Source organism: Camelus dromedarius, chromosome 3 (assembly GCF_036321535.1).
Source record: "Camelus dromedarius isolate mCamDro1 chromosome 3, mCamDro1.pat, whole genome shotgun sequence".
Lineage (NCBI taxonomy): Eukaryota > Metazoa > Chordata > Mammalia > Artiodactyla > Camelidae > Camelus > Camelus dromedarius.
This window is the reverse complement of record NC_087438.1, coordinates 115,907,324-115,920,843: the sequence shown is the minus strand read 5'-3', so window position 1 is coordinate 115,920,843 and position 13,520 is coordinate 115,907,324. Positions and strand designations below refer to the sequence as shown.

The 13,520-nt window shown below is 56.7% G+C and overlaps 1 protein-coding gene across 30 annotated transcripts in view; it reads right to left on the bottom strand.

Annotated features, from left to right (window-relative positions):
* Positions 1-13,520, bottom strand: part of OBSCN (obscurin, cytoskeletal calmodulin and titin-interacting RhoGEF) — a 169,985-nt gene that overhangs the window by 74,186 nt on the left and 82,279 nt on the right. For 21 of the 30 annotated variants that reach the window (XM_064484554.1, XM_064484556.1, XM_064484555.1 and 18 more), the window contains 15 exons: positions 13,164-13,430; positions 12,782-13,048; positions 11,513-11,785; positions 10,617-10,883; positions 10,091-10,357; positions 7,962-8,234; positions 7,257-7,523; positions 6,044-6,310; positions 5,667-5,930; positions 5,090-5,353; positions 3,373-3,636; positions 1,971-2,234; positions 1,453-1,716; positions 871-1,134; positions 51-314 (listed from right to left, as the gene is read on the bottom strand). In XM_064484554.1, the coding sequence (XP_064340624.1) occupies positions 51-314; positions 871-1,134; positions 1,453-1,716; positions 1,971-2,234; positions 3,373-3,636; positions 5,090-5,353; positions 5,667-5,930; positions 6,044-6,310; positions 7,257-7,523; positions 7,962-8,234; positions 10,091-10,357; positions 10,617-10,883; positions 11,513-11,785; positions 12,782-13,048; positions 13,164-13,430 (3,996 nt within the window). The remainder of the gene's footprint in view (positions 1-50; positions 315-870; positions 1,135-1,452; positions 1,717-1,970; positions 2,235-3,372; positions 3,637-5,089; positions 5,354-5,666; positions 5,931-6,043; positions 6,311-7,256; positions 7,524-7,961; positions 8,235-10,090; positions 10,358-10,616; positions 10,884-11,512; positions 11,786-12,781; positions 13,049-13,163; positions 13,431-13,520) is intronic. The other 9 variants (XM_064484557.1, XM_064484583.1, XM_064484578.1 and 6 more) reach the window with 7 other exon arrangements.

Sequence of the window (13,520 nt, the reverse complement as noted above, 5' to 3'; positions counted from 1 at the left end):
AATAATTGGACACCAAAACACAGCTCTGCTTGGCCACACGTGGTCTTTACCCATGATGGTCAGCATGGCCGTGGTTCTCTCCTGCCCACACACGCATGAATATTCCCCAGCATCCGCCACGGTCAGGCCACGGATCTCCAGCTCACATACGACTCCGTCCTGCCTCATGTTGACTCTGTCCCCAGATTTGAGGATCTCTGGCCCCTTCCTCCACTCCACGGGGGCCTCCTTGCTCAGCTCACAGCACAGTGTAACTGTTTCCCCTTCCTTGGCCTCTTCCTTCTTCAGGCCCTTTGTGAACTTGATGGGCAGGGCTGGGAAGGATGGAGAGACATGAGCATGATCGCACTCCCTGAGCACACAGATGAGGTAGGACGTGGACATCACAGAGAAGACACAAAGCCCAACTGGACAGGGGCCACATGCTGGCTGTGCCAGTCAACACTGAGGACTGTGGCTTTTCTCAGCCCTCCCTGCTCAAGCTGTGGTTGTGGCCCCTTCCCTGGACTCCACAGGCCTCATGTTTCATGTGAACCTGGTGGGCAGGGCTGGAGCCTGTTGGAAGGTGTGGAGAACATCAGATTCTCCAGAGATCATTGTGGGACACAACAGGATAAGAGAAAGGAAAAGACACAGACTCTGACAGGACAACAGGGCAGAACCAGCAGTGACATGCTGGGTGGGAAGCAGCTCAGATGCTGGTTTCTCCTGGTTCACACAGCAGCTCAAGAAGGCAGAAGGAACTCCATGGAGCTCTGGGAAGAGGCTGACACTGAAGTGAGGAGGGGAGGTGGGATGAGTGCAGAGAGATGCCATCAAGTCAATAATTGGACACCAACAAAACTCGGCTCGGCCACATGTGGTGTTTACCCTTGACGGTGAGCGTGGCCGAGGTTCTCTCCTGCCCACACACGCACGAGTACTCCCCAGCATCCGCCACGGTCAGGCCACGGATCTCCAGCTCACACATGACTCCTTCCTGCCTCAGGCTCACTCTGTCCTCAGATATGAGGGTCTTGGGCCCCTTCCTCCACTCCACGGGGGCCTCCTTGCTCAGCTCACAGCACAGTACAGCTCTGGCTCCTTCTGTGGCCTCTTCCTTCTTCAGGCCCTTTATGAACTTGGCAGGCAGGGCTGGGGAGGGTCAGCAGACATAGAACATCAGAGTCTCAGGAGAACTTTGGAGACTGGACACGACATGACAGGGGAAAAGACACAGACAAACAGGACAACAGGACAGAACCAGCAGTGACACACTGAAGGGGAAGTAGATCAGATGCTGGTTTCTCTTGGTTCACAGAACAGCCCAGAAAGGTGGACGGAATTCCATGGAGCTGAGAGAAGAGGGTGATACTCAGATGAGGAAGGAAGTTTGGATGAATGCAGTGGGATACCATCAAGTCAACAACTGGACACCAGACACAGCTCTGCTCAGCCACACGTGATCTTTACCCTTGACGGTGAGCGTGGCCGAGGTTCTCTCCTGCCCACACACGCACGAGTACTCCCCAGCGTCTGCCATGGTCAGGCCACGGATCTCCAGCTCACACATGACTCCTTCCTGCCTCAGGCTCACTCTGTCCTCAGATTTCAGGACCTCTGGCCCCTTCCTCCACTTCACAGGGGCCTCCTTGCTCAGCTCACAGTGTAGCGTGACTGTTGCCCCTTCTGTGGCCTCTTCCTTCTTCAGGTCCTTTGTGAACTTGGCAGGCAGGGCTGGGGAGGGTCAGACAGACATAGAACATCAGAGAACTTTAGAGACAGGACATGATATGACAGAGGAAAAGACAGAGACCAACAGGACAACAGGCCAGAACCAGCAGTGACACACTGGGAGAGAAGAAGCTCAGATGCTGGTTTCTCATGGTTCATACAACAGCCCAGGAAGGTGGGATGAGTTCAGGGAGATGCTATCAAGTCAATAATTGGACACCAAAACACAGCTCTGCTTGGCCACATGTGGTCTTTACCCTTAATGGTGAGCGTGGCCGTGGTTCTCTCCTGCCCACACACACACGAATATTCCCCAGCATCCGCCACGGTCAGGCCACGGATCTCCAGCTCACATACGACTCCATCCTGCGTCATGTTGACTCTCTCCCCAGATTGGAGGGTCTTGGGCCCCTTCCTCCACTCCACAGGTGCCGCCTTGCTCAGCTCACAGTGCAGGGTAGCCGTGGCCCCTTCCATGGCTTCTTCATTCCTCAGACCCTTTGTGAACTTGGTGGGCAGGGCTAGGGCATTGGAAAGACACACACACACAATCACGCTCTGTGAGCACACAGAAGAGACAGGATGTGAACAGCACAGAGGAAACACAAAAGCCAGGGAGACCTGGGACATATGCCAAGGACACACTGTGGATTGAGGCTTCCCTCAGCCCAGCCCTTTCTGTGGACATTTCAGGCCTCCAACTTTGTATGAATCTGGAAAGCAGGACTGGGGAGGGTCAGAATGCCACAGAGACCATCAGGTTCTGTGGAGAATTTGGCGGGGAGGCAGGACATGACAGGATGGAGGAAAAGACAGAGACTCTGACAGGAAAACAAGACAGTTCTGGCAGTCACACAACGGGTGGGAGGTGGCTTAATTGCCAGTTTCTTCTGGTTCATCCAACAGCCCAGGAAGGCAGAAGGGATCCCATGGAGTTATGGAAAGAGGGTGACACTGAGACAGGAAACGAATGTAGAATGAATATAGAGAGATGTCATAAAGTCAGGAACTGGACACCAAACATGGCTATGCTTGGCCCACATGGTCTTTACCCCCGACAGTGAGCGTGGCCGAGGTTCTCTCTTGCCTGCACACACACAAGGACTCCCCAGCGTCCACTACAGCCAGGCCGTGGATCTCCAGCTCACACACGGCCCAGTCCTGCCTCTCCCTCACTCTGTCCCCATCTCAGAAGGTCTCAGACCCCTTCCTCCACTCCGCAGGGGCCACTCCACTCAGCTCACAAAGCACAGTATGGCTGTGGCCCCTTCCTTCCTCAGACCCTTCATGAACTTGGCAGGCAGGGCTGGGGAGGGCCAAGAAGCCACTGAGAACATCAGGCTGTCGGAGGGACTCTGCATCCAGGACGAGGACATCCACGAAAAGCACACACACTGCCAAAGACCGCCGTATGAACAAGTGAATGAATGCATAGAGGGTGATGGGGGCAAATGTCCCAGAGGGAACAAAGGGCACAAAGGACTGGACGTGAACATTAGAACAGCTACTGGAAGAGGAGACAGGAGCTATGAGGCATCTGGGGGAGCCCAGGAGAAAAGACACAGACAGCCACAGGGTCCCACAGACGAGAAGGTGGTGACATGGAGACAACGTGCAGACATGAAGCCACAGGTCCACGTGGCTTCACACAGTCTTTACCCTTGATGGTGAGTTTGGCCGAGGTTCTCTCCTGCCCACACACGCACGAGTACTCCCCAGCGTCTGCCATGGTCAGGCCATGGATCTCCAGCTCACACACGGCCCCATCCTGCCTCAGGCTCACTCTGTCACCGGCTCTGAGGATCTCAGGCCCCTTCCTCCACTCCACAGGGGCCTCCTTGCTCAGCTCACAGTGCAGTGTGGCTGTGGTCCCTTCCGTGGCCTCCTCATTTCTCAGGCCCTTTGTGAACTTGGTGGGGAGGGCTGGGGAGGGTCAGAGTGACACGGAGAACGTCAGACTCTTTGGAGAATTTAGGGGGATTCAGGATGTGGACATTAGACAATGAAACATTCACACTTTGGAGCAAATAAGAAATAAAAGCGTGGGCCCACAGAAGCATGGGTGGGCAGCAGTGCCCTGGGGGCAGAGGATGGACTGGCTGAGCCCAATCAGGTACAGATCAGCAAGGAAACGGAGGATCTGGAATCCTCAGCGAGGACTTCAGGACATGGACAGACACACTGAAATGGCTACAGCGCCCACAGGAATGATGGAAAGACACAGTAACCAAAAAGGATGTCCTCCCCGTATCTTTCATGGTCCCTTCCACCACTGCAGGCGGCTGCCTTGCTCAGCTCGCAGCGCAGCATGGATGTGAGCGTGGCCTCTCTCGCGGCCTGCTTGGGCTCCATAACTTTTGTGAATTGGGTGCTCAGGGCTGGGGAGGGTCAGACAGAAACACAGACCACTGGACTCTGGAGCTTGCAGACAAGGCCATAGACACCACGTTGGCAAACACAGGCACCTGCTGGAAGCGGGAGCCCAGACGACCAGACAAAATGCCCACAGTGGGCTGCTCTGGTGCAAAGGAGCCCCACTGTCCCCCCCTCATGGGAGCCCACCCACCTGGCCATCATCCACCCCACACAGGAAGTGGCCCTGTCTGCCCCTAACGCCATGGGCCAGCCCTCCTGCTCCAGCTGACTGTGCCCCCTCCCCTCAGACTGTCCCCTTTCATCCCATGTCCCAGCCATAGGCTGCCCTGCCACGCCCTAACAGACCCCTCTCTATGGCTGCTGCCAAGAGCCAGCGCATCTGCCAAAGACTCCAGACGTGGCCCTCCCACTGTGGCATGGGTGCCCACCTGCCCTTCCTGGGTCTGGCTCTGCTCCTCAGTGTGGCTCTTCTGTCAGCCTCCTCCTCTCCTTTCACAGTCAAGCACTGTCCACACCCAGACCTCACCTCCACCTCATCTCCACACACCTCATCTCCATCCAGACCTCACTTCCCCCAACACCCAGATGCTGGACAGCAGATCTGAGGACCTCCCATCGGGGCTCTCCCATGGCTCAGAACACACGCCCCGCTTCCCTCCCCAGATGCCCCTTTGACATTCCACTCTTGAGGGCCATGCTTTGACCTTCTTCCCAGCTTCTCTCCTAACATAGCCCCTCAAAAGGACCCTAATTCCTCTCTCTGTGTGGTTGCCCTCATCCTCTCCCCAAGACATGGACCCCTGAGGGCAGGGAGGACCTTATTCTTTGCTCTTTATCTGAGATGGGCCTCACAGGAGTAGGTGCTGGGAGACGCATGCGGCAGGAGTGCAGGAGACACACAGGGAAGTGAAAAACCCTACACAGACGGGGCAGAGCTAGAGGACGTGTCAAACCCTCAGACATGAAGCCACTGCTCCACGTGGCCACACACGGTCTTTACCCTGGACAGTGAGCGTGGCCGAGGTTCTCTCCTGCCCACACACGCACGAGTACTCCCCAGCGTCTGCCACGGTCAGGTCACGGATCTCCAGCTCACACACGGCCCCATCCTGCCTCAGGCTCACTCTGTCCCCGGTTCTGAGGGTCTCTGGCCCCTTCCTCCACTCCACGGGGGCCTCCTTGCTCAGCTCACAGTGCAGAGTGGCTGTGGTCCCTTCTGCGGCCTCCTTGCTTCTCAGTCTTCTTATGAACTCAGCAGGCAGGGCTGGGGAGGGTCAGACATAGAACATCAGAGTCTTGAGAGAACTTTGGAGGCAGGATATGACACGACAGAGGAAAAGACAGAGACCAATAAGCCAGCAGCACAGAACCAGCAGTGACATCCTGGGAGGGAAGTAGCTCAGATGCTGGTTTCTCCTGGTTCACACAACAGCCCAGGAAGGTGGGAGGAATTCCATGGAGCTAAGAGAAGAGGGTGACACTGAGATGAGGAGGGGGCGGGATGAAAGCAGTGGGATACCATCAAGTCAATAATTGGACACCAAACACAGCTCTGCTTGGCCACACGTGATCTTTACCCTTGACAGTGAGCGTGGCCGAGGTTCTCTCCTGCCCACACATGCACGAGTACTCCCCAGCATCCGCCACGGTCAGGCCACGGATCTCCAGCTCACACACGGCCCCGTCCTGCCTCAGGGTCACTCTGTCCCCAGTTCTGAGGGTCTTGGGCCCCTTCCTCCACTCCACGGGGGCCTCCTTGCTCAGCTCACAACGCAGTGTGGCTGTGGTCCCTTCTGTGGCCTCCTTGCTTCTCAGTCCTCCAAGGAACTCAGCAGGCTGGGCTGCAACAAGGTCCAATGGACACAGAACAACACCTTCATTCTCCCACAAAGGATGAAAGGGGCTGCCTGGACCCGCGTGGGGTCACATGACCAGAGTGGGTAAGGATGCTTACCCTTTACAGTGAGCCTGGCTGACGTTGTCTGGTCTCCGACACAGCAGGAGTATTGCCCGCTGTCCTGGGGCTGCAGGTCCCGGACCACCAGCTCCAGCATGGTACCCTCCTGCCTCAGGGTGTACTTGCCTCCAGACCGCAGGACCTCATCTCCGCAGCGCCACTCCACAGGCGTGGCTACCGATGACAGCGTGCAGCGCAGTGTAGCTGCACCACCCTCCAGCACCTCCATGTCCTTCAGCCCTTCTCGGAACCGCACTGGCCGAGCTGTGGGACAGGCATGAGGTCAGCTCAGCACTCACCACACTGTCTCCCACAGGGGTCCCCCAACTATGGTTGAGGATGGCTGAGGGCAGGGTGCAGGCAGGTCTACCTCACTGTCTACACTGCCGGCTAGTGACAGCGACCCCAAGACCTCTGTTCAACCAGGAGGATGAACAAAACAACAGGAAACAGAGAAGAGTGGAGTGCTGTGGGCTATACTGTGTCCCCCAGATTCAGCTGTTGAGCCCTGTTCTACCCTCAGGACTCAGAATAAAATTGTATTTAGAGATGGGGGTCTTTAAAGAGATGATCAAGGTAAAATCAGGTCTTTAGGGTGGGCCTTAATCTCATATTATTGGTGTTACAACACCAAGAAAAGGAGACTAGGAGACAGACACACACAGGGGGACGACCATGGAAGAACACGGGGAGAAGTCGGCCATCTACATGCCAAGGAGAAACCAAGCCTGCCGACACCTTGATCTGAGACTGCTGGTTTCCAGGACTGGGAGACACTAAATGTCTGTTGCTTAAGCCACTCAGCTTGTGCTATTTGTTACGCAGCCCGAGCTGACTGAAATATAAATGTAGATGAACCAAGCCAACAGAAGGATGATACGGAGATGTCAGAACACAAGACAAAGTCAGGAATGAAGTAAAAAAAGACACGGCTGGTCAAGAGACCAAGAATGGCTGAGGGAGGCTACCGGGAGCAGCAGAGACCCAGAGATGGGGGTTAAGGAGCAATGCTAGATGGACCAACTGTTGAAAAGACATAGGTGGACAGAGGGAGCCTCAGAACACCCCCACCCACACTCAAACACACACATAGAGGGCGGAGATGGAGAGAGAAGGAGTCGGATGGAGTCCCCCCGAGACCTTAGCAAGATGAAAGACACGGGTGCCCCGAGTGTGGCTGGAGGCTGCCCAGTGCCCCCCAGGTGCTCACCATGGACCCTGACTATGGAGCTGCTCCAGGCCCCCCCGGCCTCACACTTGTAACGCCCACTGTCTTGTAGGGTGGTGCCAGTGATGACCAGTTGGGCCTGGCGACCCTCATAGGTCAGCCGGCACCGGGCTGAAGGCCGCAGGGCCTTCCCGTCCTTGGTCCAGTACACAGAGCTGTCTGAGGCAGCAGTCTCACAGACCAGGGTCAGGTCCTCCCCTTCCGTGACCGTGGCATCTGTGAGCTCCTGGGAGAAGACGCTCGGCTTCTCTGGAGACAGAGAGGAAAGCATAGGATGTTTGGAGTTTCCTGCAGGAGAAGCCCCAGGTCTCGCTGCAGACCAGGCAACACCACTGGTCAGTGTCCACCTGTCCCCCTCAGCCTGGGCTGCAAACATCGCTCAAAAGGGAACAGGACAGGCTTCTTGTGGCTCCACACTCCATAGGGGTGGGGCCCAGCCCAAACGACACTGATCCTGAGTTCGCTTTGCATACCACGGGCAACAACACATCTTGAGACAGCGCCACTCAGCCTCCCAAGCCCCGCTCCCTGGGATTAAGGCCCCACCCAGCCCACGGGGAGCCCACGGTGCCTTCTCTGTAAGCCCTGGGCCACATTCGGTGTGTGGCCAAACCACTGCCTTGAGGGTGCACCCTTAGCCTTGGACCGGCCCCCTTAATGGCACCAGGCACTGGGCACGTAGCCTACCTGTGACCCGCAGGGTGGCCGAGGCCCGCTGGTCACCTGCCTCAAAGTGGACGGTGCCTGAGTCCTTGAGCGCTAGCTGCCGCAGGGTCAGCACATGGTAGCCGCCCGGCTGGGCCTCGATCTGATTGAGTTCGTTGGCGTACAGGGGGGTCTTGTCCAAGAACCAGTGGACGGGCTTGTAGTCAGCGGGGGAGATGCGGCAGCAGAAGGTGGCCGGGCAGCCCTCCTGCACCTCCACATCCTCCAGGTCCTCCGTGATGAGCACTCTCTGGCCTGCAGGGGCACACACGGGCGTGTCAGGGACCCTGGGGCCAGCTGCCAAGGGAAACAGGTGCTCCCCAAGAGCTGGGGGAGGCTCAGGGCAGGAAGCCAGCAGATGATCTTAACAGGCTCAGGGTGACAAAACTCAGAAGACAGTAAGTGGATCCAAACTGAACTGTCCAAAAGGATTTGTTTTAGGTCTGCCAACTAGTCTCCAACCCAACTCTGGGGTCCTTCTGCAGAGCACACAAGGTGAGCGCCCCCCATCAAGTTGTGCCCCCTAACCTGTCTATGCCAGGTGTGACTGTCATAGAAGCCACAACACAATTAAATCTCGTATTAACAGAAGAAAGGGGAGTGTGAAAAAAAGATGGTAGGCTATGATAAAATTTAAATCAGATGCTTTGGAGGACTGACAGCGGGAATTCCTAGGGAAAAAAAGCTGGTGGGTTTTTTTGTTTTGTTTTGTTATTTTTGCTGCTGTCTTAGGTATGGTGAAAACATACAAAGAAGTCATAAAAATAGAAATGGATTGGCTTCCAGATTCCTTCTGCAGCCACAGTTGTCTTGAAGCTACTGGTCACCGGAAAAGCGTAGATGGCACTTTGGGAGGGCGAAGCATGCAAAGGAGATAAGGAATTCTGATTTGTGAACTGACACACAAAGAAACAGCTCTGGCTAACACCAGCAGACAGGCACAGGTCTGTGTGTCTTAAATTTTTTAAAGAGCATGTTTTGTTATTACGTGACATTAGTATAAAGAAATGCAACTGATTTTTGTACGTTAATCTTGTAACCTGCTACCTGGCTGAATTCTTTTATTAGTTCTAGCAGTTTTTGTGTGGAACTTTTAGGGTTTTCTATATATAGTAACATGTCGTCGGCATATAGTGACACTTTTACCTCTTTTTTTCCAATTTGGATCCCTTTTATTTCTCTCTGTTGCCTGATTGCTGTGGCTAGGACTTCCAAGACTATGTCGAATAGGAGTGGTGACAGTGGGCATCCTTGTCTTGTCCCAGATTTTAGTGGGAAGCTTTTGAGTTTTTCACCATTGAGTGCTATGCTGACTGTGGGTATGTAATATATAGCTTTTATTATGTTGAGATATGTTCCCTCTATGCCCACTTTGGCGAGAGTTTTTATCATAAATGGGTGTTGAATTTTATCAAATGCTTTTTCTGCATCTATTGAGATGACATTCGCTTTAACTGACTTTTTTAAAGCATAGATATCCATTTTATTAGACAGTTGTGCTTCGACTGCACTAACAAAATGCTTTCACTGAATTCAGTGGATTCACTGTATTTCATTGAAAAAGAGAAAAAAAAAAGTCAAAAGTGAGGCTTCTTTGCTATTCCTTTTGTTTTTTCCAGTGGAAAGATCCCGGGAAGGACCTCCCGCTGACTTCACCCTGGACGACGGCCCTGGGGTCAGGAAGACTGGGCTGAACCCTGACCTACCGGCCCTACGACCCTGGGCCAGCCAACAACCCCAAGTAACGGCCCCAGTTTCCTCATCAGTGAAAAGGGAGAATGATAAGAATGTGCAGAAAATAGGCATGGGGGGGCGGGGCACACACTGGACGGGCCCCAGAAACATTCACTGCGCAAATGAATGCCCAGATAAATGAGGGCTGCCGACTCCTTTATACAAGGTCCAGCTGGGAGGGACTCAGGACAAGACCACCCACAGCAACCCCCCATTAGAGACAGGGAGACCGAAGCTGAGTTCGTCCAGGGCCAGGCAGCGCTCTGATCTCTGACCACCTCCAAGTCGACCTGAATCCAAGCTTACACCTGAGCACACCGAGGGCTGTGAAATCTGGTGCGCAAAGGAGAGCGACAGTGCAGCGCCCGGGGCCTCACCTTGCACGAGGAGCCGGGCCTGGGACTGGGCCTGGCCGATGTCACAGGTGTAAGTGTCACCGTCCACCTTCTCCAGGGCGCTGATGGTGAGCTTCAGGGTCAGGCCCTCCTGGCTGGGCACGTGCTTCCCCGAGGCTGGCAGCTCCGTGAGGCCCTTGCGCCAGGTCACCGTAGCCGCAGGGCGCTCCGTCTTACAGACGAACACAGCCGTGCCCTTCTCCTCCACCTGCAGATCGGCTAGCTCCTCCGTGAACCGGTTAGGCTTTTCTGGAGGAAGGGGGCAACAGTGGGTGGGAGGGTGAGACCTGTGCAGACCCCATGCAGGGCTCCCTGGGGTGGGAAATCAGTCCCACCACAGGGAGTTCTCCTGGCCCACCCGCAGAACCCCAAGGGCCTGGGAGAGCGCCTTCGTTGCTGGGCGCTCCTCAGTTCCTGCCTGGGACAGAGTGGCTCGGGCCTCAAGGGGGCAGTCACACGGAGGGACAAAAGCCACAGGGGCTGTCCCAGGCTCTCTCGTGGGGGTTACCTTCCACGCGGAGGCTGGCTGTGCTTTTGGAGGTGTCTGTCTCACAGGTGTAGTTGCCCGAATCTTTGAGTGAGGCCGCGTGGACGATGAGTGTGGCCTGAGTGCCCTCGGTGAGCAGCTCATACTTCTGACTCTTCCGAATGGCTTTGCCATCCTTCAGCCAGCGCACTGGGGTACCCACCCGTGAAAGCTCACACCTCAACGTCACATCCTCGCCCAGCACAGCCTGTTGGTCCTCCAACGGCTTCATGATGTCAACCGGCCTCTCTGAAAGCAGCAGAGACGTCGGCCCATGAGGCACGGCCACAGGTCCACCCATGGCCATGGCCCTCATCACGCCTGGGGTGAGGGCAGGGCAGGCATTCAGGAACCTCTGACCCTGCAGGCCGAGACCACAGAACCTACGGCTCCAAAACTTTAAACTCTGGGACCTCAGAGCCCTGGAATGCCAGGCGGGGACCCTGGGAGAGAGAGGTATTCAGCCACAGAATCTTACGTTCTCAGCATCTCAGGTGCTCTGCAACTCAAACCATGGCCACGAGCCCGTGCTATGAGCACCAGGCATTTATGCTGTAAGTGACAGCTCAGAAATGCCAATGGTAATTTCACCAGCTCCATGAGTCATGCAGCCTGGGGGTACCAAGGCAGTCGAACTACAGATTGGAGATCAGAAGCCCTGCTCATGCCCAAGGCTCCAGAACCTTGTCCTACAAACTAAGCCCCTGGGTGACCACGATTCCCCAGTACCCACAAAAGATGCCTCTGGGCCCCAACGAGGGGCTGGGAAGCAATACCCAGAAGCACTCCCATGGTGCCCGAGGCTGCCTGGGAGGCCCCGACCCTGGAGAGAGACCCCCGACCTGCCCCCATCAGGTCCCACTGCCGCCATCACCCACCTCTGACAATGAGTGAGGCCTTGGAGGTGAGGTCCCGCACGGAGAAGACCACCTCCCCAGCGTCACTCGGCGCCGCGTCTTGGATTGCCAGAGTGTACTTGCGGCCCTGGCGTGTAGCCCGGAAGCGGCCGGAGCTGCCCACTGTTTTCCCACCAACTGTCCACACGGCCACATCGCCAGCGTTCTCATGGGACAGGATGCACTCGAAGTGGCAGCTGTCGCCCTCCAGCACCTCCATGGTCTTCAGCCTCTTGGTGATGCCCACGTGCAGGTCTGTGGGTCATGGGAGACAGTTGTCACAGCAGCCAGGCCCATGGGAGGCTGCCCCTCAAGACAGGTGCCATCAAGCCTGTCCCAGTCCCAGGTCAGACCCAGGAGGGCCAAGACCCGCCACGGAGCCTACACAGCCACCCTCCCTAGCCCCACTCCCAGAGGGCCTGCTGCCCCTCTCAGCAAACGTCTCCTGGCCTCCAGCTGTCCATGCTCTGGTGTTTGGATGGCCGAGAGCTGTGAGCTGTGACAGTGGCAGCTGCCTTCACACTGGCCATGGAGCCGTGCTCGTATGGTCCAGAAGGACAGATACCCAAAATGAGGGGGGATCCAGCTCTAGAACCAACTCGCCACACCACCCTCCCCTTTCAAGTCTCATCATAAACTGACCAGATCATCAGGGACCAACCATGGGACTACGGGGTCACGGGGGAGCAGGCCTGCCATGCATGCAGGAGAGAGGAGGACTGTGGGAGCAGAGCCTGCACAGTGACGCACACAGGACACCAGGCATCTGCCCTGTGGCCGGGGCACCAGGCCCAGGCTTGAGAGGGGCAAGTGGAAGGAATCTGGCCTGCCTACGGCCACCTTTGGAGCCTGGGAGCCCTTTCAGGGCATCCTCTGCTTAACATCTCAACCTCTCCCACTCCCCAACTCCCAGAGGCTCTCCTGAGCACCCCCTCTGTGGTCCCTGTGCCTGCCTACACACACCCCCTGGCACAGAGCGAACGCCTCCAGCCTCTGTTGAATCCCTCATACCGTGGGACTCTATCAAGCAGGGTGAGTCCAGTCTCCCACACTTTGCTCCATTGCCCATCACCCCTGACCTGCCTGCCTACACCTGGGCCCCCTAACACCCTGTCAGGAGTCTTCCCTGACCTCTCCAGACTCAGCAGGGCAGCCCCTGGCCCCCAAGAGTAGGTGGGTCCCCCAGATGGAGGCACCCCCATGCCTCCAGTGCCCTGGCCCCTCCCTCTGGAGCCAGCTGCAGCCACGCACCATGCACGCTGACATGGGCGTGAGTCTCGTCAGTGCCTACGTCGCAGGTGTACAGGCCAGCATCGTCCTGGCTCAGGTCGTGCACCACGAGTCCCCGTGTGCCCGCCGTATGCAGGAAGTCATACTTGTCACTGGGGCCCAGCTCCACGCCATCCTTTCGCCACACCACACTGGCCTGGTGGTCAGAGACCTCACACTGCAAGGCCAGTGTGCCCCGCTCCTCTGCAGAGACGTCATCCAGTGCCTTTAGGAATACCACCGGCTTCCCTGTAGGGAGGGTGTGGGTGGCTGAGGAAACGCTGCCACTTCTGGCCTGGGGCGGGGTGGGGGGGACCAGGCACATGTCCCAGGGGTCTGCAGACATCCCACAGGGACACCTCACCTTTGACCTTCAGGCGAGCCGAGGCCGTAACCTTGGGGGAGGAAGCACACACGATGCCCGTGTCAACCCGCCGGACCCGCTTCAGCACCAGTGTGTGGCGGCGGCCCTCGTGGGTAATCTCGTGGAAGCTGTCATTATACAGTGGCGTCCCATTGAGCGACCACTCCACCTCTTCGTCCTCGTGCGACAGCTCACAGGAGAAGCAGGCAGAGCCCTCCTCCGTGACCTCCAAGTCCTGCAGTGGCTGCTTCACTGTCACCTCCCGCACTGCCAGGAGCACATGGGACAGCTCAACGTGACCGCCACCTCCACCTCCCCTAGACTCCCTCTGGTGGCCCTGTGCACCCTCACTCTGTA